The sequence below is a fragment of the Sinocyclocheilus rhinocerous genome, unplaced genomic scaffold, assembly GCF_001515625.1.
Source record: "Sinocyclocheilus rhinocerous isolate Xijiao unplaced genomic scaffold, SAMN03320098_v1.1 scaffold387, whole genome shotgun sequence".
Taxonomy (NCBI): domain Eukaryota; kingdom Metazoa; phylum Chordata; class Actinopteri; order Cypriniformes; family Cyprinidae; genus Sinocyclocheilus; species Sinocyclocheilus rhinocerous.
Genome location: NW_015651557.1, coordinates 2,394,161 through 2,419,161, shown reverse-complemented (window position 1 = coordinate 2,419,161; position 25,001 = coordinate 2,394,161). Strand labels below are relative to the sequence as shown.

Sequence of the window (25,001 nt, the reverse complement as noted above, 5' to 3'; positions counted from 1 at the left end):
TTCGGGTGGTCTTATAAACTGTGGGTTTTCAAAATGAAACTGAATACATATGTATTTGATCTTATATATCTCAAATTCGGAAGTTTCCTGTGCCCGTAAAAACAAAGAATCCCACAATTATTATTTTGTTGTAGTAACAATACAAAAACCCATGTGTAAGACACACCACTCAGATGTGAGATGTAGAGCACGTTTTCAACATCGTCTCAGGAACAATGTAGTAAACGCAGCCGTCTCCTAGATGATGCCGGTTTAGCACTGACGAGTGTATTGACATCACGCCTAACATTTGAATGCGGACTGATGCTCGTTAGTGAAATTTAGACCCCGTTGGTTTAGACTGGCAGTATATCAGCGTCACAACACTTCTCTTTTAATTAATGACTTAATTAGGAGCTTAACTGAACATGTATGAAGTTCATATTTACGGCCTGTGTGAGTAGATGAGTGTAAGAGAGCTGTTAGAGCAGCTAAGTGCGTAATACATCATTATAAGAAAATGTTTTTTTCTTTTTCTATGACGCAATGATACGCAGGTGTGTGTGTGAAAATCTCGAATGTTGTGGTGTGTGTGGGCACCGTTTCTGGAGTGTAACTTGTGTGTGTTGGTACAGCAGGTGGCGGCCCCTAACGCACATCACACACGGGGCTGCTGGGAGGAGACGATGCGAAGATGCCCCGAGGCTCTCTTAAAGAGATTCAGTGTGCACCTGGCCTCCGACCATATTTTATTAATGCATCTGGAAAAGAATCCACCCTAAACACACACACACAAATGCGTGAACACCGCAAACTGCTCTTGTTTTTAAAAGTGCAGCATGCCGCATTTAATGCAGGGTTGAGAACAGAATGCAGGACCCAGGAAATTTAGGTCACTGACCGCATACACTCTCACACATGTTCTTAATCTCTCCCGCTCATTCCAGGAAAGTCCAAACTCACGACTTCTGCGCTACTTTATCCAATCTGAGCGTCAGTTTAACCTACATACACACAGCAGCGGGCCGCTCTGAACACCTGAGAGGATTGACTTCGTAAAGATTTGCTATGATTATATCAAATATGTCTGCTCTAGTTTACTTCTGCAATGTACTGTCCAATTGTATTACATGCTGCTGTGAATTCTCTTCTGTTCTTGTTAGTGTGTCTTTTCATTGACCAGTAATTCTTTCCCCTTCATTTTGTATCTTCCTTCTCTAAGTACCTATTAATCTTTATTTTTTGCATTTTTTCAGTTTAATGTATTAGAATGCCATATTTGACCCAGAACGGACAGAAGATGCTGAACTCTCATATCAGAAAAGCTAATTTTTATATTTTCTGCAGAAAGTGTGAGTGATGTTTGCATGAGCAAAACTCGCCACCACGATGCTTGGGTGTTCTGGGCGGTTGCCAGGATGTTGCTGTGCAGTTGCTAGGATGTTGCTTATTGGCCGAAGTCTCTATGATATTCTGGCCCCTACATATGGTCTATGGGATTTTTCACATTTTTAATCGCCTGACAGGTGAAAGTCTAGTCACTCAGAAAAATAATAACACGTATGTCTTCAAAAAGCAGCATAATTTGAGGTTTCCATTTGTAGAATAAATGGTGAGGGAATGTTTTATAAAGTACAGTTTAATTCCTAAAATTTTAGCGTAATATCTCTTTATTCTGGTAGCAAAAGTAAAAGTAAAGAAAAAGTATGGTGGTCACATTAGCAAAATTTCGGTGAGATCCATTGTCTATTGTCAACAGTGTAACAATACACGAGGCACATCCCACAAACAAGTCATTTTTAAACCAATCAGTTTTCTGTTGAACACTTGAACCTGATCCACGCAGCCAAATCGTCCGCCTTCACGCAAAAGTCCCAAACACATGGATTTTATTTAAAAGACTGGATTTCGTCTGTGAACATTTTTTTTTTTTAATTCTTCGCAACCTCAAATCTAAAGTTAACAACCTAAAGTTAAAAAGATCAGGGACTCACAAACGTAGATTACTCGGGGCCCATTTTCCCGAGTCCTCACGAAAGGGCCATTGAATTTTAAACACTGTTTGGCCTGTGTGTGTGTGTCGGTGAGGATAAACAAAGTGACGTGGTGGTACGTGGTGATGAATGGTGAAGCCCGGGGCCAGGAGCACTGTGTTTCAATGGGACTTTAGCGAGTGAACCCCCTCTCTAGCTCTCCATAAATCACTCGTTCTCTTTACCTCTCTTCCTCTCTTTCACTCAGGGCTGGTTGAATGCCAACAGGAGCTGCTCTCACTGCAGGCAGGGTCTCTCCTTTCTTCCATTAAAGAGCAAAAGGAAATTCTGATATTATTCTGTGTGGTTTTGGTTCACGTGCGAAGCATTTAGCACACACTAACATCAATCTTACAATCAGGCCACTGACTCTCACAGGCCTTTGAGAAAAGTGTGACCAAGCCATGCAGCGGGAATGCGAAACGGAATGTTTTTCCACACATCAGTGACATTAGATATGGCCTATTATTATTGTTAACTGAATCCCAAATTATTTTGTGAGCAGAAACCAAGCGACCAGAGCTGAGAGGCTAATGTTTAGGAGGACAATTTAGAGCCATTCAAACTAAGAAAGTGTTAGTAATTTGACTTCTTGTTGGCTAGAATGTTTAATTTACACCTTGATTAGGATGAAATATAAGTCCATAATCTGGATTTAAATTTGACTAATTCACCAACAAACATAACAGACCTGACAGTATGCTATGCAGGTACCAGTGTGTTTCTCATTGGTGTTTGTTTGTAAAATCACTTCATTGTACACATAAAGTCTAGTCCAGTGTCAAGTCTATACGTGTTGTATGATAGTGTGCTAATGTATTTGGCTTGAGCTGATGTGAAGCACTTTGGCTATAGAAGCACTTAGTGTACGTTTGTGTGTGCGAGAAGAAGCATGGGTAGGCCGAGACTTGCGCTCCGTAATTGCTCTGTCCAGTTTTCCACAGAGTAGATATGTAGCATCTGGTTACAATCAATGTTTCCCTCCGCTATTATGAAATTAGCTGCGCGGAAATGATTTGAAATGGCCTGTAATGATTTCTGATAGAAATGTGCGCCATTGTTTCACCCTTTGAGATAAGCGTGCTGGTAAATAAGTCACAACAAACGAAACGATCGCTTTACCTCGTTCCAAGTCAGGGATCAGGCCTCAAACGGCAAGCGCTTGGCTTTTCGAGCCTCGTATTTTTAATCTTCATTTTTGTTTGTTTATTCGCAAGCTCCTCCTTCAGATATGTGCAAAGGGGACCATCCATGGGCTTTGAAGACCCTTTTTGATCATTAGGTTGATTGCTGTTCTAAGCGCGTTTGTGATGGTTTAATTAAACCAAGACCCTTTGCGGGGCCCCAGCGGCCCTCGAGAGCTCTCCGGCTGGAGGGTTTGAGGGTCTGCTCGTGGCGCGCAGCGTTTCTCTTTGTGTTAATGACGAGGAATGGATATTAGGCGAGGAAAATCAATGACACGTTGGAAAGAAAAAGTAAACTGTTACAGTTAGCAATTTGGGGCAAGGTTAGCGCGGTTGAAAGTCACCCCACAAAAGCGACATTTTTGGACGAGAACACAAGTGATAAATGATGTGCGCTCTATCTCCTCCTCTCTCCCGCGCACACACACACAGATGAAGGCAGAGAGGAGGAGAAGGGTGAGGACAGGTGCTTGTGTTCTGCTCTGGTTCTGAGGGAAGAGTTGGAACAGGTTTTTGTCTCTCAGGCTTGCACGCTCTCCTGTGCGGTGTCACTATCGCATCCGAAGTAAAGTTGCCCCGAGGCAGACAGAGATAGTCGTACCGATAAAAGAAAACAATACACGAGCCAGAATTAAATAATGCCAATTACCAGTTTACAGAGAAAGCAAAGCCATGAACATATAGACATGCACAGGTCTAACTCTACATCATATACATAAAAATTGAGCTTCTTCTAACATAGCTAGATTCTAATGCTAGTCGTTGGCGGTTGGTATCAGAGGAAGAGGATATTCTCTTCTGTAGTTGACATTGTACTGTGGGGAATAAAAATAGTATACAGCCCTGAAAACAAGATTTGAGTACCAGAAGCTACTTTATATGCTAGCATACTTGTATGCTAGCATTTACTTGCATACAGACATACATATAGCATTTACATATTAGCCTCATACGCTAAAGGCCTTTTCATTTCATGTGGTATTTCAAATCATATTCCGATCTTTCTGTCAAACAATGTAGTTCCTCAGAAATGGTTGTGATTCCAACAAAGTGGTTGCCGAGCAACACACAGGAGTAAACAAAGGTGTATGTTTGTAGTGTAATTTACAACAGCTTCGAAACACGGCTCAACCAATCAGAATCAAGGACCGGAACTATCTGTTTTATAATCAGATTGGCTTTTTAACCACTTAGCATTATGCTAAGCTATAAGCTAAACTGTTAGCTTGCAAACCAAAGGCTACCTGAGAAAAGTAGCTGCATCTGAAATCGCATACAGTTTAGCAGGTGCTACATTTGAATATGTTCAGTATAAGTATGTAAAAAGTACACAAGTACAGCCTTGCAAAGTAAAATGAGCTTCTTCTAACATAGCTAGATTCTAATGCTAGTCGTTGGCGGTTGGTATCAGAGGAAGAGGATATTCTCTTCTGTAGTTGACATTGTACTGTGGGGAATAAAAATAGTATACAGCCCTGAAAACAAGATTTGAGTACCAGAAGCTACTTTATATGCTAGCATACTTGTAAGAATCAACTTTTATACAGACATACATATAGCATTTACATATTAGCCTCATACGCTAAAGGCCTTTTCATTTCATGTGGTATTTCAAATCATATTCCGATCTTTCTGTAAAAATAGAGAAAGTTACAAATGAGTTCACATTTCTAAATAAAAAAATTAAAGAACTTCGGACTGCATGAGAGAAACTTTCTAGGGGTCTCTTCATCATCCCTTGAGACGCGTTTATCTCGCAGGTCCATTCTTCATGTGCGCAGGTTAAGGGCTGCGGTGTTGACCTAGTATTCCTCTCATTTAATATTCCACCTACCGCTCTTCACACGCTAATTGGGGGAGAAGGAAGCGCTCATTAAGGCTCATTTCATGTACACATATTCATTAGGCGCAGGGCTGGAGTGTCAGGAAAACGCAGCCTGGCCTCTTTTCTAGTTTGTTTACTTTCCTGTTTATTTGCGGGTGTATTTGTTCGATTAAATTGCCCTTTCCTGTAGTCTCCAGTAGACTTAAGTGAGAACGCGCCCAAATTAGTTCTGTTTGTTCTTAGTCTACATCGTTCTTTAAAAAGGAGTTTTACACTTGTGGTGAAAGTTTGAACGTGTCGGTGCCTGTGGATCTTAAAATCCTGACGGTTTTGTTGCCACCGTGGCCTAGTGATTTGTGACACATTGAGCCGTAGTGTTTACTTGGGAGACGGAGGTTTGAGTCAAGTTCATATTATTTCCTTAACCGTCATCTCCTTTCTCTTATACCCATTGATCAAACTGAGAAAAATTGGCCAAAAACTGAAAAATGGATTTAGTTTAATTTTCTAGTTCTCCAATTCTCGCTGTATTGTTTCTTGCTAGTTGGCTTTCCTACTATATTTGAAAAATGCTGTACTTTTCCAGTTTCAGAATATTCAAGCCAAACAGGGCAAAGATCAATGCAGTGCCACTTTTATAGCTCTCACTGCGCCAACTATTCTTTCATTTTACATTCCCAGCATCCTCTATCTTCCCGAGCAGCCCAGACGTGTTCTGCGGTCCAGCCTGCATATGGCTGTTAAAATGTAATATACACTAATACCCCCTCATTCACTTCCTCCTCCAACCTATTACTGCTAGGGTTTTATTGTCCTGCTTTCATCTTTTTTGTGTATACGTATGTATCGAGGGGGTTAACTGACGAACATTGGTCCTTTGCTTTGGTAGAGCTCATTAAGTGCTTTGTGCATTTCCTTTTGGGGGCCTGGTTTTAATGTAGCTTGTTATTCTGCGCTCTAATGATTTAAGGGCCCCGTGGACCTCAAGTTTTGGAAGTGTAACCCCTGAGAATTATTTGAAGTTGAAGAACGAAATTCTTAGAGGTGATAGGGAGTGACTCGTGCGCTGTATCGACTTCCATTTACTGTGCCGGTAATATAGCTTGCGGTTTAGTGGTAGGACGTTTTTGTGCTTTGTTGAATTTTTGTTATAGCACGTCAAACCAGACTTGCATTTTTGAAGATGTGAACATGTGAATGTTGCATAGGCTGCCACAAAGCTAAAGTGTTGTGAATGTTTTTAGTGTGTATTTATGCAGTTGCTAATGATTTAGGTGGTTACTTATTGGTCTACTTTTTCTATTTTTCCACTGTCAATAGCATAGAGATGAATGAAGGATGGCTCACACAGACGCTTTCTGTTGATCAGCGTGTCGAATTTGCATGGTCAACTTTAGACATGTGAAACTCCCCATTTGCGTGCATTCTTGTTGGAATGACTGGATTTCGCCGAGCATCTGTAGATGTGACCGCACCTTTACTGTTTTAAACAATACAGTAGGTTCCTTATGAAACCCTCTATTTTCATATAAATTGCAGGTGATCGTGTAGATTGAGGACTGTCCAGTAACATGCGTCTCTGTATGTTTGTGAATCTGTGGGGTTGTTCATCTAGGAGTTTCTTCCGTCGTGTTACTCCTCTGTGAGTTGCTTCTGATTGGACTGTGTCTCACAGCTATAAATACCACCCAGGCGTTTGGATCCCCATGCTTTAGGGCTCCCCCGGCGCCTCCTGTCAAACACTGCCATCTTGTTGGGAATAAATGTCTAACTGGCAGAGGGGCGATCTGTCTCTCTCAAGCTTTTTTCTCTAGCGGGCTAATGCTGTGTGTAATGTCTGTGTGGCATCAGCTTCGGCGGGAAGGTCTGATCTCCTCTTGTTTTCCCTGTTTTCTTAATCGCACCGTTTTCCCTCAGTTTTTACTTTTGGTTATTTCTCCTGCATTTTCCTCCCCCATCCTGATTTCTCTTAATTACGAATACAAACTCCTCTAACAATTGCCTTCCAAAAATGTTCCTAGGAGGCGCAAACTGTTCAGAACAAGTGTTGTGTGCTCACTCAACCTTATGTGATCCACATTGTGATGTTTAGTAAAAGCTGACAAATGAGAAAAGTGAATCTCACCTGTTCACAGATCAAAACAATGTCATATGTGACCCTGGAGCACAAAAGCAGTCTTAAGTTGCTGGGGTATATTTGTAGCAATAGCCAAAAATATATTGTATGGGTCAAAATTATTGCTTTTTCTTTTATGCCAAAAAACATTAGGATATTAAGTAAAGGTCATGTTCCATTAAGATATTTTGTAAATTTCCTACTGTAAATATATCAAAACTTAATTTTTGATTAGTAATATGCATTGCTAAGAACTTCATTTGGACAACTTTAAAGGCGATTTTCTCAATATTTTGATTTTTTTGCTCCCTCAGATTCCAGATTTTCAAATAGTTGTATCTCGACCAAATATTGTGGTAACCTATCCTAACAAACCATACATCAATGGAAAACTTATTTATTCAGCTTTCAGATGATGTATAAATCTCAATTTCGAAAAATTGACCCTTATGACTGATTTTGTGGTCCAGGGTCACATATTTAATCCAAAAATGAATAGACACACAGAAAATGAAGCATATTTTAGGAACATTAAGATCATTTGGATTCTAACATTATTTTCATGAATCTTAAATATTTCACTCAAATGCTAATTAGAGTAGTGCAAAAAAAAAAAAAAAAAAAAGTTTTATTATTTATGCATGGCATCAAATTAAAAACAAAAATGTCAAATAAATGTAAAATAATGTAAATAATGTTTTAAATAAAACCCTAAAATATTTATACATCATATTAGCATGTAAAAAAAATCATTGCACTGCATCATTATTTAATTCTAAAATTTGCACTTACATGTATATATAATTACATTGATCACATGAGAACTTAGAGTAATGGGATTTGCAATAATAATAATAATAATTAAAACATCCAGAGATTTTACAGTAATAAAAATGTAGGGTGAAAATATGCTTAATTGGCATTATATTAACATCATTACACAGTCTTAAATGATACTAAAAGGATATTTTTGTATTTAGGGGTGGAATATGACCTTAAGACACCTAACGAGCCCTCATCCTGACCTGATTTAATCAAAACAAAGTCAGCATCTACAACTTTTTGCTCAGACTGCAGCATTATATACACTTGTCATTAATTTCTTCTTTCATTACATTATTAATATAGTGTTAAAAAAGGACCTCACAGCTCAAAACAACCTCAAATAATTAGCTGTTGCCCATCTTTTAACATTTACTCTGGAAATTATGGTGATTAGTTGTGTGCCTTGATCTTCATATGTAAATCTTTGTGTAAACAAACCTATATTAGTGTGGGTGCGATCATGTACACGTACCTGACAAAAACACTGTGCCGTAGACGCACACTAAATTACCCCCTAATTGGATCCCTTTGAATATTCAAGAGACGTCCCCTCCGACACATGTACAAAATAAAAACTAACAAATATGTGGGGGCAAGAAAAGCACATTGGGGTTAAAGGCGTTGAGGGAGATAGCCTTCTTTCTCTCGTTCCTGTCCCCGGCATCTGTTCATCCATATGGAACGGGGGGCAGAATCCGCCGTCTCTGGGAAGGCTGACATTATGTCAAGCAACTCGCTGAGAGAAAAGCATCTTTTGAAGGAAAGTTAGAGGAGAAAGCATTTACAAATTTGATGAGGTTCTCATACATTTGAGAACACTTTACCTAGATAAGGCTAGTCAAAGCACTAACTACATTTTTAAAAGAATTGCAGTAACCAATAACCAATTAGGAATTTATTGTTATTTAATTTATTATATATTTAATTTTAATGATATATTAATATTGTAATAATTAAAATGAGAAAAAAAAGCTTTGCCCCATTTCTTTTTTTTTCTTTCTATTTCTTTTTGCTTTTCTCTGGTGGCCATGGTGATGCTTGAGTTTCTTTGTTTGCAACTGGCAAGAAAGCTTTTTCTAGAAACTTCATATTGTCTTTATTTTTAGTGGACAGCAAATAAAAGGTCTGATAAATGAATTATTGATTGCAGTGGTCAGTTAAAAGAAAAAAGCACTTCCCTTCTTTTTGTTAGTTTATTTGTTTATCTGTTTATTCACTTTGTACTCTCGGCTGGTGCTGTTTTGTAGGGTTGAGTGGATGGATGTGTTTTGTTCCGTGGGTCAGGGGTGTGTTTTTTTTTGTGTTACAGTACTTGCATCTTGTAAAAATGTTTACATTTGCAAAAAATGATTCAGTATTGTCTTCTGCCTAGGACCGAAAAGACATTTTTATCAAACAAGCATAACAAACAGATCCCATTGTGCTTGGCCTAACACACACACACACACACTCACGGTATCATTACTCGTGCACATTACAGTGAGAGGAGACAGAACGGGGGCACTTTGTAAATGTCATGGGCCGAGGGCTCTTCCACCTTCTTTGCTGGATGGAATAAAATGAATTGAAGTGAACACTATCAGCAGCCGCAGCAGCAAGATAAATCTGTCGTTTAAAAGGGACTTGCAATTAGGTGTGCAGGGGCCAGCAGGAGGGCAGGGCTTTCAAGAGCCTGCTGCCATTAACCCCCTTTCTACTGCCGCATTGACCTGGGAAGTGTAGTTTTTAGTTCCCCAAGCCTGAATTTGAATCATCCGCTCACCAAAAAAGAACTACAAAGAGGATGATGCTAATATTTGACCTGTTCGTAAAACGGCGTTGAAAGCCCGATTTACTTCTGTAAAGTGACATTTCTGAGTAAAACAGAATGTAGGGTGGGAATTTGATTCAAGTGACTTGAATCTTTTGAATCAATTCAAGATTTGTTTCCTGATTCCTTCTGCAAGTTACACTGTTTTGCCAGTAGGTGGTCACAAGTGACAAATGTCTGTGTATTACAAACGAGTCACTGAATCATCTATTTAACAGATTTGTTATAAATAAATAAATAAATATATATATATATATATTAAGGGTGTAACGATACACGTATTCGTATTGAGCCGTTCGGTACGAGTCTTTCGGTTCGGTACGCATTACAAACCGAACGATTCGTTGGAGTAATCCTATTACATTTGGGGGAAAAAGAGCTTAAAGTGTGTGAAATATAATGTACTCCAGGTTGTGACGGTGAGGTAGTTCGTTAGAGTTTTCCCTCTTTTCCTCGCTTTTATTAGCTTTTAAATAGCTTGTAAACGCTTGTGCGCATTTTACTTTCACTTTCAAACTAGCGGCATTTCGGCGTCAATTGATTGAATTGACAACAACAAAACAGTACGACAAACTCACTTACATTAAACATAGAATGTTTAATTTATTAACAAAACGAATACAAATACACCATGCTATAGGCCTAATATAAAATAACAAATAACTTACACAGTTTAAATATAAAACACTGAAAATCAGCAAACACGGTGGAACCAAATAAATAAGAAACGAATGTTAAAAAGCTTCCAAAATCATCTTAGATAAACGGCAAAAGTCAAAAGGCCTTCCAAAGTCTAAAATATTTTTAAGATCATATGATACTAGTTTTAATAATTTGTTTGTTTTTTTTTTTAAGTAAAAATCAAGGAAATTTGTCTGGCATTTCTTTGTTTTTGCTGTATCGAAAACATACCGAACCGTGACACCCCTGTGTCATATCGAACCGAACCGTGAATTTTGTGAACCGTTGCACCCCTAATATATAGATAGATAGATAGATAGATATAGCTGTGCAATAATAAATTTTACATTTTGCAATTATATAAACAATCATGTAGCTGAGATTTGCTATATAGCATATTGCTTTGCGTGTAATGAATGCAAGTAAAGTTGGATGTACTATATATCCAACAAATTACACGTAGAAAGTGGGCAAAGCAGGTTTCAATTAAGTTTTTACATCAATTTAATTGTACAAGTATATATCAGATATTTTTACACATTAATAATCCATGCACTTCCTTTCTCTCCTTGTTGTGAATGAAACTCTCATGATGAGTTAAATTAACACAGCAAATCGGTCAGCAGTCGTCTTGTTCAGACTGAAAACACTGGAAAAAAAATATTAGTTTGAAATGACAGATTTGTTCAGGAACAAAAAAGACAATATATTGAAGCAAATTTTGAAACGAAAGCCATTTTAGAGGTGAAGAAGCTATGTTTTAGTAAAAGAATATGAAGACATTTTTTCTTCGGAATAATGTGCAGTGATGAACCGTACACAATAAGACAGAAACGTACTATTAAAATGTTTCTGTTGAAGGTAGGAAACAGACGCTTAGCCCCTTGTGCGCTTTTAAACATTTCTGCAGTCTTCACCTCCAGCTTTATCTCACAGTTCACCTCACACCTCTCTCTCCAGCGTCCCCTTCCGCTCACCCCTTTTCTCACCCTATCCTTCTTGCTCTCGCGCGTTTTCCTCTTCACACTCTATCTGCGTGACCTTCATCTGCTCGCCACTTTCAGCCCGCGCCAAAAACGTAATCACACACTGTCAAGCTGTAAGGAGAGGAGGAGGAGGGCGAATTCTCCCCCTCTTTCTCTCGGCTCCTCTCTTCTTTAATGCCCTTTGCGGTGGCGAGGAAAGAAGGGGGAAAATTTATGGTTGGTGGGACAGGTGGGGTATGAACAATGGGCAGAAAGGAGTGCAGGGTTATCTGGTGGGGCGCGGGAGAGCGCGCGGCGGGGAAATCGATGTGACCCGTGATACACTGTCATCACAATTCCCACCCCAGCCGTCCTATTTGTCTTGCGTAGGGAGCCCTAGACGGGCCGTGTCAACGTGCGTGGAGAGAGGCCCCGGCCAGATTAGCCAGGGTGAATCATGACCGCTCACACTCTTTCTTATTCAGCCCCAGTTCTATCTGTTATTGCTGCTGCAGTGGGGCTAGAGTTTGCGGCCTGGCACTGTGGGTGGGAGGGGTTGTCTATGGGGATTGTGGGTAAAATATGGATTGTGTGTCTGAAAGTAAGAGATTAACTGCTATACGGAGGTTTGGACATAGCAGCTTTCTGTTTCTTCGGAAATACACTGTGAAGTGCTCACTCGGTCTATCTTCTCCCCGCTGAGTGATATTCACGGTTACGGTTTCTGGGTGTATGGTAAACCCTCGCTTTGATTATAGCCAGTTCATCCTCTGTGAAACAAATTTTGTAGGCTGTATGGAACTCACTTCAAAGGTGAAGTGTTTCATTTCTGGAAAATACTTTATTCTATTTTTTCCAGTTTGTTACGCAGAGACTAAGTGAGCAATTTGTATGTTGAATTTTTTTCTAATTGTGGGACTGTTAAAATTTGCTCTGTGTGTTTGAGTGTCCTGACCAGCCTGACACAGCAACAGCTCAACCAATAGGGTGAGGTTGGGGGTGGAGCTATCTGTTTGTTTGACCAATGGGTGGGGGGGTGTTTGGAAAACATGTTTTTATCTTTTCAGTTCTGCTTGGCGACACGGAAATGGCACAATTTACTTTTAAAAATCTATTAATTTAATTTCAATAGATTTTGCTGTAGTGGTCAACTGATATTTTGATATATAAATGTATATATAGATAGATAAAATGTTTGCATAACAGTATGTAGTGTTAGACAAAGAAATTAAACGGTATATGAAGATGTTTTATAGAGTTTGCCTTTCTACTTGGTCTTATGAGTTCCAGTGCACATAGATTTACCAAATTACTGTAGGTTACAACCTTTTTAGTCATGTTTCTAACAATTTCTTTATTTATGAAAAAAAACCTATTAATAGGATTATAGAATCAAGAGGTAAATCTAAAGCGTCCAAACAATAAATGTTTATTTACATTTTTTTTTAATATCGATTCATTTTAATTTTTATTAATGATGTCAAATTAAATAATTGTAATTGCAGCATGTGTTATATTATATGTCTTTATTTATTTATTTATTTATTTATGGCTATCAATAACATTCTACATTGGCCAACCACTATTTTACGTAGAAAAAAAGAAACTTCTGGTGCTAAATTTAATAATATTAAATTACTTAAAAATATATTAATAAATGATTTAACAGCTTATACAAATGTAAATAGTCACATGCATTAACATGTTAACTTTCTAGAAATACTGGCATGACTATTGACAACATATGTTCTGTTCTGTGTTTTCTCAGATGAGGCTCAGTTAGCTTTGCCCATACAGAAACCAGGGTTCGAGAAGCTTCCTCTGGGCACTCAGACTCTTCCTCCAGGCTTCCCCGCTCCCTTCCTGTTTGCAGATGGCCTCTCTTCCGTGGAGACATTGCTCACTAACATCCAGGTACATGCAGTGTGTGTTTTATGTATATTTGTTAGAAATAGTTCAATAAAAAATTAGGGGCTGTCAATAGATTAAAAATTTTCATTAATTAATCACACCCTTTTTCTGTGATTAATCGCACACTTCATGAAATTAAGCATAGACCATTTATCTTGTTTCAAATGTTTATTTTGTCATCATTTGCTATATTCAGCGAAGTAAATTTATCTTTCAAGATAAATGTAGGTCTTTCCAAAAAAGGACTCCAAAAGGAAACTCCAAAAGGACACCAAGGAACCAAATGAAATGAGCCCATATAAGCACATATGAAAGGGAAAAAATGCAAAAAAAGAAAAAAATCTGAATTGTATAGTGTGTACAGTGCAACAGCAAATAGCTTTTTTACATTTTAGAGAAGTCAAGTTGCGATACCGAACAGGACCACATGGTGATGCCAAAAAAAACCTAAACTAACTGACAGCTGACTGCATATATCTACTACAGTACACAGATCCATTCAGAATAACTAAACAGCAACACTCACATGACAAATCAAAACATTATCGTGAATGTGTGTGGAAACAACGTTTGATTGCAGTCTTCATCCATCAGAACTTTACTAGCGATACTGGTTATCCATACAGCGGTGGGATGTGTTGACATTCCATTCAGTCTGTACATCCAACAAGGTCTCGCGCTATTCAGAGACAACCGTGCTCTTCAGAGCTCGTGTTTAAAAGCGAAACACACTGGAATGAATAATTCACTGAAAACGCAACGCGAGTCTCTGTTCTCTCTGCAATCTCTGATGTAAGTCAGTGTATTTATACGCATGTTAGAAACCCATACTACCCATGCTATGTAATTGATTAACTTCAATTCATTGTATGATTCAAGTCGTTTCAAGAACTGTATGTTCTTCAATAAAAACAATAGCTTAAAAAAATATTAAATATAATTTCAGTCCATACCCTTTTTTAAAGCATTTTAATGAAGTTAGATTGTTTTAATATATTCATTCCGATATAAATATTAATTATAGTAATAGTAATAATAGTAATAAATAATATATAATCATAATATTAGTTTACGTAATTTTAAGTAGAGGTTTGCTTAGGACCCCTAGTGGACCCTGGCCTCCTGGTTAAGAAGCAGTACTTTAAAGTATATGCATGTTGCATACAGTAACTGTGGATGTTTATTTGTGTATTAAAATCGAGTGTGTCTTGTGTTGTGTTGGCGGCTCAGGGTCTGCTGAAGGTGGCCGTGGATAATGCCCGCGTGCAGGACAAACAAGTGCAACAGGAACGCAAGGAGTTAAAGATGGAGCTGTACAGAGAAAGAGAGATGAGAGAGAGTCTGGAGAGACAACTCACCTCTGAACTGCACAGCCGAGGTATGTACACACGATTAAACCTAAAGGACGTTACGGTGGATCAGAATTGAACTTGCTTTTATAATAGTCATATTTTAGGTTCACAGTTGATGTGTGTGTGGTGATTTATTAATACCTTTAGAAATAGTGTGTTACCTTTTTAAATGATTTTAAATTAAGCCTTATCCAGTAATCACAAATTACTGGAAAAGTGATGGAAATTCTTTGGTCATAATGTGTATGAACCCTTCCAGTCCTCATTTATTATATTTTTTAGTAAACACATTAACGCATGACGAACACTCAGAAAAACCTCAGAGTGTGCGCCGCCAATTCCCTCCCTACATCGCAACCAAACCGTGTCACTAGTGGATTTACTGCCAATTCAACTCCTGCCGTTTGCGCCAAGAAATTAAGCCAATTATTCAGCTGGATAACAACTCTAACAATATGTACAAACACCTCAATAATTTATTAGCCATGGCTGTTACAGCATTTCATGTTCTTTTATTGCGCACTGTTATATGGTGGATGATTTGGCCAATCAAAGGCAAGTAATTAGAGGTGTGAGGAGGAAGGGACATACATTTAACACTGCAAGCGAGCGAACACGCCGGGAGCTTGTTTTAAGGTCTTCTGCCAGACTCCCGAGTGTTTCAAAAGGCCGTTAATTGCTGTGAATCCACATATACACAGAGTTGATTATGTTTGCACATATTCAGAGAAAACATTGTGCTGTGTGAACACGATGTGTTGGCGTTAGGTGTGTACAGCTGTTGTGTTGGCCCATAAATGCACATTGTTAGGTTGAATTTATTATTTTATTAGTAGTGCTATAACGATTGTTTATTCTTACAGTCTCTGAACCCTGAATACGAGTAATAGTAGTAGCGATGCCCTAGCAAACACCACTAACTAGGCCACATTTCCGTAAAGTTTATTAATCCGAGCGTCTAAAAAACCTAGCAATTTTACATATCCTTTTTGAAAGCTGTTGCACGTAGCGCACCATATGTTTTTGTTTTGCTAGTGCTAATGAGCACTTTCAAGTCTCTAATGTGTGAACGTGAGACTGCGCTGGCGTCTCCTTGTGTTTTCAGACACCATGCTGAAGGAGAGAAGTGTTTTACGTTTGAATGTTTGTTCAAACGTCTTTCTTCTCGCCCTCAGCCACTATTCAGAAGCGTCTGAAGAAGGAAAAGAAGTCGAAGAGGAAACTGCAGGAGGCTCTGGAGTTTGAGTCCAAGAGGAGAGAGCAGGTGGAACAGGCGCTCAAACAGGCCACATCTCCTGAGAGTCTCCGCATGAGTCTCAACGGTGGGGCTCTGCTCGGACACACACAGCACTGGGCCTGTCCCAATACCCACACTTTTCATTTGACCACTTGTCTACTCACAAGACACATTTCCTGTATTTGGCCCAAGTGTTCAAGTGTGCGCAGAACTTTTGATCACCAGATGGGACACACATCATAGTGTTAAGTCCTACTAAAGTTTACTTACACATTTTGATTTTCAATACTTTGCACTTACAATAAAGCAAATGTGGTGCTTCTAATTAAAAGATAAAAAGCAGTTGCTAACATTTTACAAAATACACATACACCTCTCTGCACCAATAAAATGTGCCTTAAATTTTAGCGTTTCGAGTTCTTAATATGATGAATGATGAGATACACAGAGCTGCAAATACCACTTTGATGCAAACTTAGAGATTTTAGTGTGTGTTAAAGACACTGAGCTTTGGCATTTATGAGACCAGGAACAGTCTTATGCACCTACAAGTGGCCAAGACCGCAAGTGTGGTATTGGGACAAGCCAACCAAGCAGATGTGATGCAATAAGCAATAAATGACAAGCCCACAATGAAATCTCATTGGTCCAAAATTATGAGATCGCCAGTAGCGTTTCCATTTGAGCTCGGTACAGTTGTCAGCCTGAAATTCTCAGCACGGATAGCTAACAGAAATGGTGTAGTGACATCGCCACTCAGGATTGGTCCATTGCCTGTTGTCTGGCTACTAGTTCATCTCTGTAGCTGGCCAAGCGCACTACTTGAGCGAAGTAAACAGAAATATTTGATCATCTTCCATAACACAGTCGCTATTCATGTCTGATACTGTATGTAAGCACTTGCATTACCATAGCAACAATTGATGCATTTGTATTACAAGCTCCGTTATCAGCTCCACAGTGAAAAACAAAACCATACTCATGCCGACTGAACTGGATTGGCACAGAACAGAATGGTTTAGCAACGAGAAACGTTTGGCCCAATGGTGGAAAAGCAGCTTATGATATTTGATTCCATAGAAGCTAAAACCACTTGCGTAATTGTTGAACTCCAGCAGAAATATCCATACTACACATAACCTTGAAGAGAGGCTCCACCAATCAGAGAAGTCACTGGAAATGAGCACCATGCTTAGCAGTGACATCCACTCCCATGATGCATTTCCAATTTCAATTAAATTTCCCCACACTTACGTGTGATATGTGATTTATACAAAAATACAAAATTGAGATTAAATGCTTTTGTGCTCCAGGGTCACATATATGCATATTTTGAAGTAAACGTCAAATATATTGTATTTAATTAATGACTTCCATTCAGTGGTTTAATATTGTACAGTTGTTTGTGATTCGAATCAGTTCACAATGCTTTATGGGATGAGAATTTATCCAACAGGAAAGATGGTTTTCCAGCATTCTCTTTTTCAGATGTTCTTATACCAAATTTCTGGCTCAAATCAAAGAGTATTGAGATTCTCTTCACTTTTTGATTTGGTTCAAGGCTTATAATAGTTTCTTTGAGGATAATATGTGTGAAGAAATTAATTGGAAAATACATCAAGAATACGGAAAATGTGGGCAGTGGATTTTACGCTTTCCCAGCCAAATATAACATGTATTATATTTAAGATTGTGTTGCATTGTGGTGCATTTTTACTTTCATTGACGTAACATTGGAAACTGGTCACATTGCGCATCGTTTGGACATGTACATACACAGTTTCTCTTTACAGTCTATCCTGTGATACTCTCTCACAGTATCTTTAAAGATCTGCTTGTTCAGAACTTCCCTCAGTTTGTCCATTAGAATTTCGTTCAACCTTCTGTTCATTCTCATATTTTTTTAGTCGGTGCTGATATTGGTATTTCCATCTAGGTCATAACTATTAGCAGTGCATTAGCATCATAATCTCAGCTGAGGAAATGGAGTCTGATGTTTATCATAAACGCTCTAAATACACACACTTATCAAGGCCAAACCATTTTCCTAATCGCTTGCTGTTGTTTTGATTACACTTGTTTAATTGTGAATATCTTAACAGAAGCAGAATTTGAAGGGGGGGGGACAGGTACATTTGCAAGACATCTGCAAGTATTTTCATGAGTGCTGGAGCAATTATTAGGCCAAGCCTGATTAGACGCGAATTCATTATGAGAAATGCACTTTGTTTTTGCCTTTCATCTGAGGGGAATGCTAGAAAAAGATCCATATTGTGAAGGTCTGCTGTTACGTCACATCTCTCCTCAGATAAAGCTACTTCCTTTTGTTTATCTGTGCAACACAGCCTTTGTTGTGGAGATTTTCCAAGTGCAGTTCAACTCAAGTGAGCTAGGCAGACAACATGAATAAAATAAAAAAAACTAATAAAAAAAACCCTTTTTTTAATGTGTAATAATACTAACTACTGTTCAAAAGTTTGGGTCAGCAAGGCTGCATTTATTTGATTAAATATAACATAAAAACAGTAATATTGTACTGTAATATTAAGTTTATTACAATTTAAAATAACTGCTTTCTATGTTAACTCGTTTTAAAATGTAATTTATTCCTGTAATGCAAATCATTTTCAGCATCATTACTCCAGTCTTCAGTGGAGAAATCATTCTAATATAATATAATCATTCTGCTCAAGACATTGGTCAAAATATTTCTGATTATCATCAATATTGAAAACAATTGTGCCACTTAATATTTTTGTTTTTAATATGCACTTAATATGTTTATTTTTTAGGATGCTTTAATGAATAGGAAGTTCAAAATAACAACATTTATTTGAAATAGTAAAGAGTTTAATGCAAAAAGTTTAAATGCTGAATAAAATAATTATTTCTTAAAAAAAAACAACAACAAAAAACACTTACTGCCCCCAAAGTTTTGAATGTGTCATTTTAATGAAACTTTCTCCACCTCTTTTTGTTTTTAATTTCCCTTGAGAGGATCCCAGAAAACCCTCAGTGAGGTCGATGTAGTTCAGGTTGTAAAATGTGACAATATTATTAAAAATGTGTAAATATATTTATTTGAGACAGAGGTACCAATGGCATGCTTTACTGATAATGTACCGAGAGGTCTAATTGTGTGACATATTTGATTGTAGAGGCAGTGATACCAGAGGTGAAGTCTGAACATAATGGCAGCCAGCAGGAGAACTCAGCTGTACAAGGTAATAATTTACTGTATGTAAACTACATGTGTAACTACAAAACTCGAAATAAAGACCTGACATCATACGTATGGTCAATAGTCTGTATTTGAATGAAAGGTAAAAATGGCTGCAGTTGAGAAGATGCAACCAGCCATGTGCTGTACATATGGTCCAGAGGCCCCCCTCTCTCCTGGGGCCAAACCCCAGCAAAACTACCAGAGTAAATCCCTGTACTTGCCTTGCATCTCATTGGGTCCCTTTGAAGATGTCCAACTCTTTCGGGAGCGAGATTACAAACTGATGTTTTCATGTGCCTTTCACGCCTCCGTTCCCCGAGATCTATTTGCGCTTTACAGCTCTTCTGCACACACTCATACAGTTTCATTCTCATCCCTGTTCCATCTGTCTTTCCCCCTTCCCTCCAAGCTAGCCTCCCAAATCTGGCCAAAAGTTGTGTTTGATAAATGGGACCTATTATCAACACGTCTGACGGCGAATTAAAGACCCACTGCCGTACATCACATTGAAATGTGGGGCTGGGGGAAGGTGAATAAATACATATGTTTACAGAAGATGCAGTGGAAATGGGCGGCAAAGTGCTCCGCTGAAAATGAGCGGAATGTTTTTTTTCCACTATATAGCCAATTTCACAGTCTGGAAATAAAGAGACGTCTATTTTTCTTCCGGCTTTGACAGCTGCGCTGTAACGGAGCACTGCTGAAGCGTTTGCAGAGTAGATATCGCCAGTTTTTTTTTCTTCTTTGGGGCGGCACCAAGGTTCATTCGCAGTGTAAAGGGGTCATCGGCAGGTTTCTCGGGTTGAATCAGACATAACTTCACCCTAAATCTGTTGCACATCTCATGTTTCAAAGTCTGTAACTTTCAACTCCAGGTCAGATCTGCAAAACCTGTAGATCAAAGACACGCAGCCTTAGACCAGACTGAGAAACACAATTGTTATTTTGTAGGCCGACATCTGGAGACAGAATAGAGCATGCTGTTGTCAAATCTTGTGAGACATCAAGTAACTCACGACTTTTGAGTTGGTTTTCAAGTATATGTGGGGCGGAGCTATCAAAATAGGGGCAAGACCCTTTTGGGGTAGGGGCGTGTTTGTTTTGGTGATTTCAAATATCAACATTGGCTACCAGAAATCACTTACTCTGCCTTTAAGTGATGATCATATACGATCACATTTGCTTATTGAAAAAAAGTAACAATCCCGAAACAAATCTGAAAAGTTGGGTTGCGACCCACTAGTTGAGAAGCACTTATCTTGAAATCGTACAGGATTTCATTCAGGCCTAAAAATTGACTAGGGAGCCATTGGCTCCTAAAATAAAAAATTTTAGGACCCAATAGCTTTTTTAGTTATCACAAATTATAGAATTGGTTGATCAGAAGCATTTTAGTTCCCATGCTGTCACTAGTAATCCTGATCTGTGTCATATAAAGGTCACTTTGTTTTGTAAGAATATTTCTGGCTGTTTGGAGGGGGAAAAAATTGTGTTGATGGTTCTAACATGTTATCCATATTACTCCCAAAGTTTCCCTTGCAATGGATTCAACATTATGGAGGCCCTAAAGAGACATGGAGATGGAAATAAAGATGAGATGGGAGGAAAAATTATATTTCCATGCTTTGTGTTCACTCACAAATTTTAGAGTTCCCCAAGAAGCCTCACGTTTGTTTCTCAAGGGAACACAAAACATTTGCAAAAAAAATTTTTATCGGGGAATGCAAAAAAATTCCCCATGAATGTAAAGTTTTGCTGGAGTACGCAAACGTATTGAAATATATATTTTTTCTCCATCATGTACCTTTAGGGGCTCTGTGCAAGATTACAGTCAGACCTCACTATGCTTAACAATGATTGTGATTTTTTTTATTTTTATGAATAGCATTTATTACAATGAAGTTTTATGTATCTTTAAATGACAAATAACAGTTCCCAGTTAATTCTGAAAAACTTAAAAATTTCATTTGCGACCATTTTAGTGGCACTCTGGAGGCCTGTGGAATGTAGTCAGTGACTTGAGATGAGGCGTCACTAATGTGAGCATAACAGCAGGGGATTAGTTTTCGAGCTCCGTCACAATGCCCCTGACCTTTAGAGCAACGAGCAGAACCAGGAAACGTGAAGATCAGACCTTTCCCCTATAACGCAGAGGCTAATATGAGGTGCAAACTAGTCTCTCTGCTACGGGACTGCATTCGCTCTGACACAGTACTTTGACTGCGCCCTACAATGGAAAAAACAGCTTTGCATTACATTTTAATACCTCACTAAAGGGGAAAAACAAGTTCAATACAGTTACAGTTGATAATTCAGTTTAGGGCTTCTCTCCCAAGTCGGACTTCACAGTTTTGCAAGCTTAGCAGTGACAGCTGATTTCATTAGGTTTGATTGTCCTTGCCGAGATCCCACTCGTCGGGCTAAAAGCTTTTTGCGCTTTCTCAGGTTCCACCCCTGTGTTGGGCCATTACGATGACCCGTGCCTTTTCTGATTAATCAAGACAAGTGGCGCTAACAGAAAACTGCTGAACACAAAAGAAGGTGACATCATTTTACAAGCCGATTAAGAGAAGCGTGGAGTGGTGGGAGAGAGAGAGAGAGGCGAGGTGAAAATGTAATTAAGATCCGAGATTAAGAGCAAACCGAACTCAAAACGTTGCAGTCACACTCATTCCGGAGAATTCCGCACACGTTCCAACAATCAACGCTGAAAATGTACAGATACCGTATGGAATTCCGTATACTTCAGCACACCATTCAAATCTAGAAGTTTTCAACCTATTAATTGGTATCATGCTGTGATATAACGAGGATGAATAATCAAGGAAGAGGAAGTGGTGTTTGCGTTTCGGGAATAAATGAGTCCGGGGTTATATGGAGGGGAGCCGTGTGTTGTGGAGAAGGTCCCAGAGGAGGACCACCCTCACATCCCCATCCATCTATTTACAGTATCCTACATGTGGGGCAAAAGAGCCAAAGATTCATAGGGTTGACCTCATCGCTGGCAACAGTTATTTACTGAAATACCAATGTAAGGAGGAGAGTGTGATGTATAAATGGTTGCCTTTGAATATAACTTGGATGCTTTCTGATAGGGCTACAAATTGATCAAATTGATGAATAAAATGTGAATATGAAAATGAAAATTGCCAATAGCAAATATTATTTTATTGATAGTCTCCTTGTATACAATATTTAATATACATTAATGTGCATTTATTTATTCATTCATTTACATGAAATTCTGTGATTTTACTTTTTGTTGAATTTTACAGCACATTGGAGAGAATTCAATTTTGTATTTTATCGTTAATTGAATGAATAATTAAAAAAATACATGAAATAATTGTTGCAAATTTAATTTTAAAATTGCTCTGTGTGTGACCAGATTTATGTTATGTCAAAATATTTTTACAATTAATATAAGGTTATAAAATATAAAAGAATGAGCAAAATGTTGCTAATTTAATTTTAAACTTGCCCTGTGTTATTTATTATGAGGTTATAAAATCCAAAATAATTTTTTTTAAATTTGTTTAGTTAGAGTATGTGACATGGTCAAAACACTGATATTCACAAAAGAGAAATTAATCTTGATGCATTGAATACTGGTATTTTGGCCCACCTCCTGCTTAACAAAACAGATAGTGTCCTGCTCTGTCAGGTCTCTGTATTAAGTGTATGAACTATTTGCTCCGGTGTCTCCTGGGTGCAGCTTCATCATGGCAGATATAGTCTGCTGTCAGCCATAGGACTCAATTAATTGCACTTCAAGATATTACTCATAACTCATATTTCAGAGCAAGTGAAATACCCGCCCTCTATTTATCTCCTCTAGCATCTCTCCCTCCTTTCAGCACCAGCAGGCCTCAGTGTGGCATTCATACATTTCAAATGGTTCATGTATAGTATGAATGTCACATGTAGTGTTTAATATGGCACATTTAATCATGTTCTGTGTATGTTTACAAACAAAAAAAGGGTTGAATGAGAAAGCATTTCAGTTCACAGACAGTTTATCAGAAAATGAGGCACTTTCCACAAAGAGAGGCCTGAAATTCTTGAGTCAAACACTTCTGAAGGTTAAGTAGTTTTTTTTTTTTTCATGGATCATTTGCTGAAAAGCTCTGGAAGTTAAAATATTAGCTGTTTTAGGTTGCAACCATTTTGACAAAATTTTGAATTTTTCTAATTGGGGTAAGATCATGCACTAACAAAATGTGAGAAAGAGCATTTTTTATTTTAATTTCTGTCAGGACCACTATCGTCAAAATGATAGATACTTAGCATAAAGTTTGGTTTGGCGGTATGGTTCTGTTCTGGGCAAAAACCTCCCTGCCCATCCATGCAGCCTGTCATGAATGAGCAGGGAGAGCAGCAATAATAACCCCCCTAGGGTTAACAGAACAGAACAAGGCAGATATCATTAATGTACTTAATGATATTTAAGTGTAACACTTTATTCACGATAAAGGAGTCTGATTAGCAAGGAATATCAGAAAGCCAAGTCCTGACTGTGGCGAAAGGAGGAGCTGGGGATGGAGGAGGGTAATTTGCTCCTGAGCAAGCTGAAAAGCTGCTGAATAATACTGAATAGAGCTTATATAGGAATGCCGCGATAGGTGTCGTATTCCTATAGGTAGATGTGATCATTTCTGGGCAATTAAATGTAGCTATTAATTATTATAATTTGATCATTTTTTAACATATTAATAAAATACAATAATTCAAATGTAATTTTACACCAATAAATATATACCAATTCAAGAAATTATATCAAAATACAGTCAAGGATGGCCAATTAGTGAAAAGCATCACCAATCAACATGACTTTTTTACATTACCCCTGGGCGTCTAGAATGTAATTTTTCCATGTCCGCTTTCAAAGCAAACAGATTTGGGGTGACCTATAGATTATGCGCAGGGACATAAACACACTCAGTTTAATGTCCAGCTCTCCTCACTTACGCTCTCTCCGTAGCATGTACCTTGAGTGCCGTTTTATTTACATCCTGCATACATATTAGCTCATCTGTTGGTGCTTGCAGAAACGAGCATGTTGAACATGTAAAAGCACTCGAGTCCTAATGAACTGCTTCCTGTGTGACGGTGCGCTGCGAGCTCTCCGATTAACATGCATCTGCAGCACTCCTGCCCCTCAACCACCAGCTGTTTCTCTCTGATCTAGTGCTTTACGGCCACCGCAAACATGATTCATTCTCTAAACTTGCTAAGTTTTGATGTTGGAAGACATTAATGTCTTTGTTTCTGTTCCTTTTTTAATTATGATTCTTGAATTACGAAGTCTTGTGATTCTCTTGGGGGTGGTGGAATATTAATTTGAACACTGTTGTGTTCAAAATCATATTATGCCTCGTTTTCATATTATATAATTGATAGTTAAAGCTCTAAAATCTGATGAATATTTTATATAAATAATTGTATATGTATAAATTAATACAAATTAACATATAATCAAGTACTGCATTTTTTTTTTTATTACAATTTAAAATAAGGGTTTTCAATTTGAATATATTTTAAAATCAGTTTTTTCCTGTGATTAAAAGCTGAATTTACAGCATCATTATGCCAGTCTTGATCTTCAGAAATCATTCTAATATGCTGATTTGCTGCTCAAGAAACACTTATTATTATTATTATCAATGTTGAAAAATGTGCTGCTTAATATTTTTGTGGAAACGATTTTTTTTTCAGGATTCTTTGACTAATAGAATGTTCAAAATCTTTGGGCCACTGTAAAAGTGTTTAATGTCACTTTTGATCCATTTAATTCATTGTTGCTGAATGAAAGTATTAATTACTTTCCAAAAAAGCATTTATTGATTTAAAAAAAAAAATA

General features: G+C 38.0%; 1 protein-coding gene across 5 annotated transcripts in view; it reads left to right on the top strand.

Annotated features, from left to right (window-relative positions):
* Positions 1-19,312, top strand: part of dacha (dachshund a) — a 159,068-nt gene extending 139,756 nt beyond the window's left edge. For 3 of the 5 annotated variants that reach the window (XM_016518651.1, XM_016518647.1, XM_016518645.1), the window contains 4 exons: positions 13,187-13,332; positions 14,560-14,707; positions 15,857-16,003; positions 19,077-19,312. In XM_016518651.1, the coding sequence (XP_016374137.1) occupies positions 13,187-13,332; positions 14,560-14,707; positions 15,857-16,003; positions 19,077-19,234 (599 nt within the window). In that variant the 3' untranslated portion in view covers positions 19,235-19,312. Of the gene's footprint in view, positions 1-13,186; positions 13,333-14,550; positions 14,708-15,856; positions 16,004-19,076 lie in introns of all 5 variants that reach the window. The other 2 variants (XM_016518648.1, XM_016518646.1) reach the window with 1 other exon arrangement.
* The last annotated feature ends 5,689 nt before the right edge of the window (positions 19,313-25,001 follow it).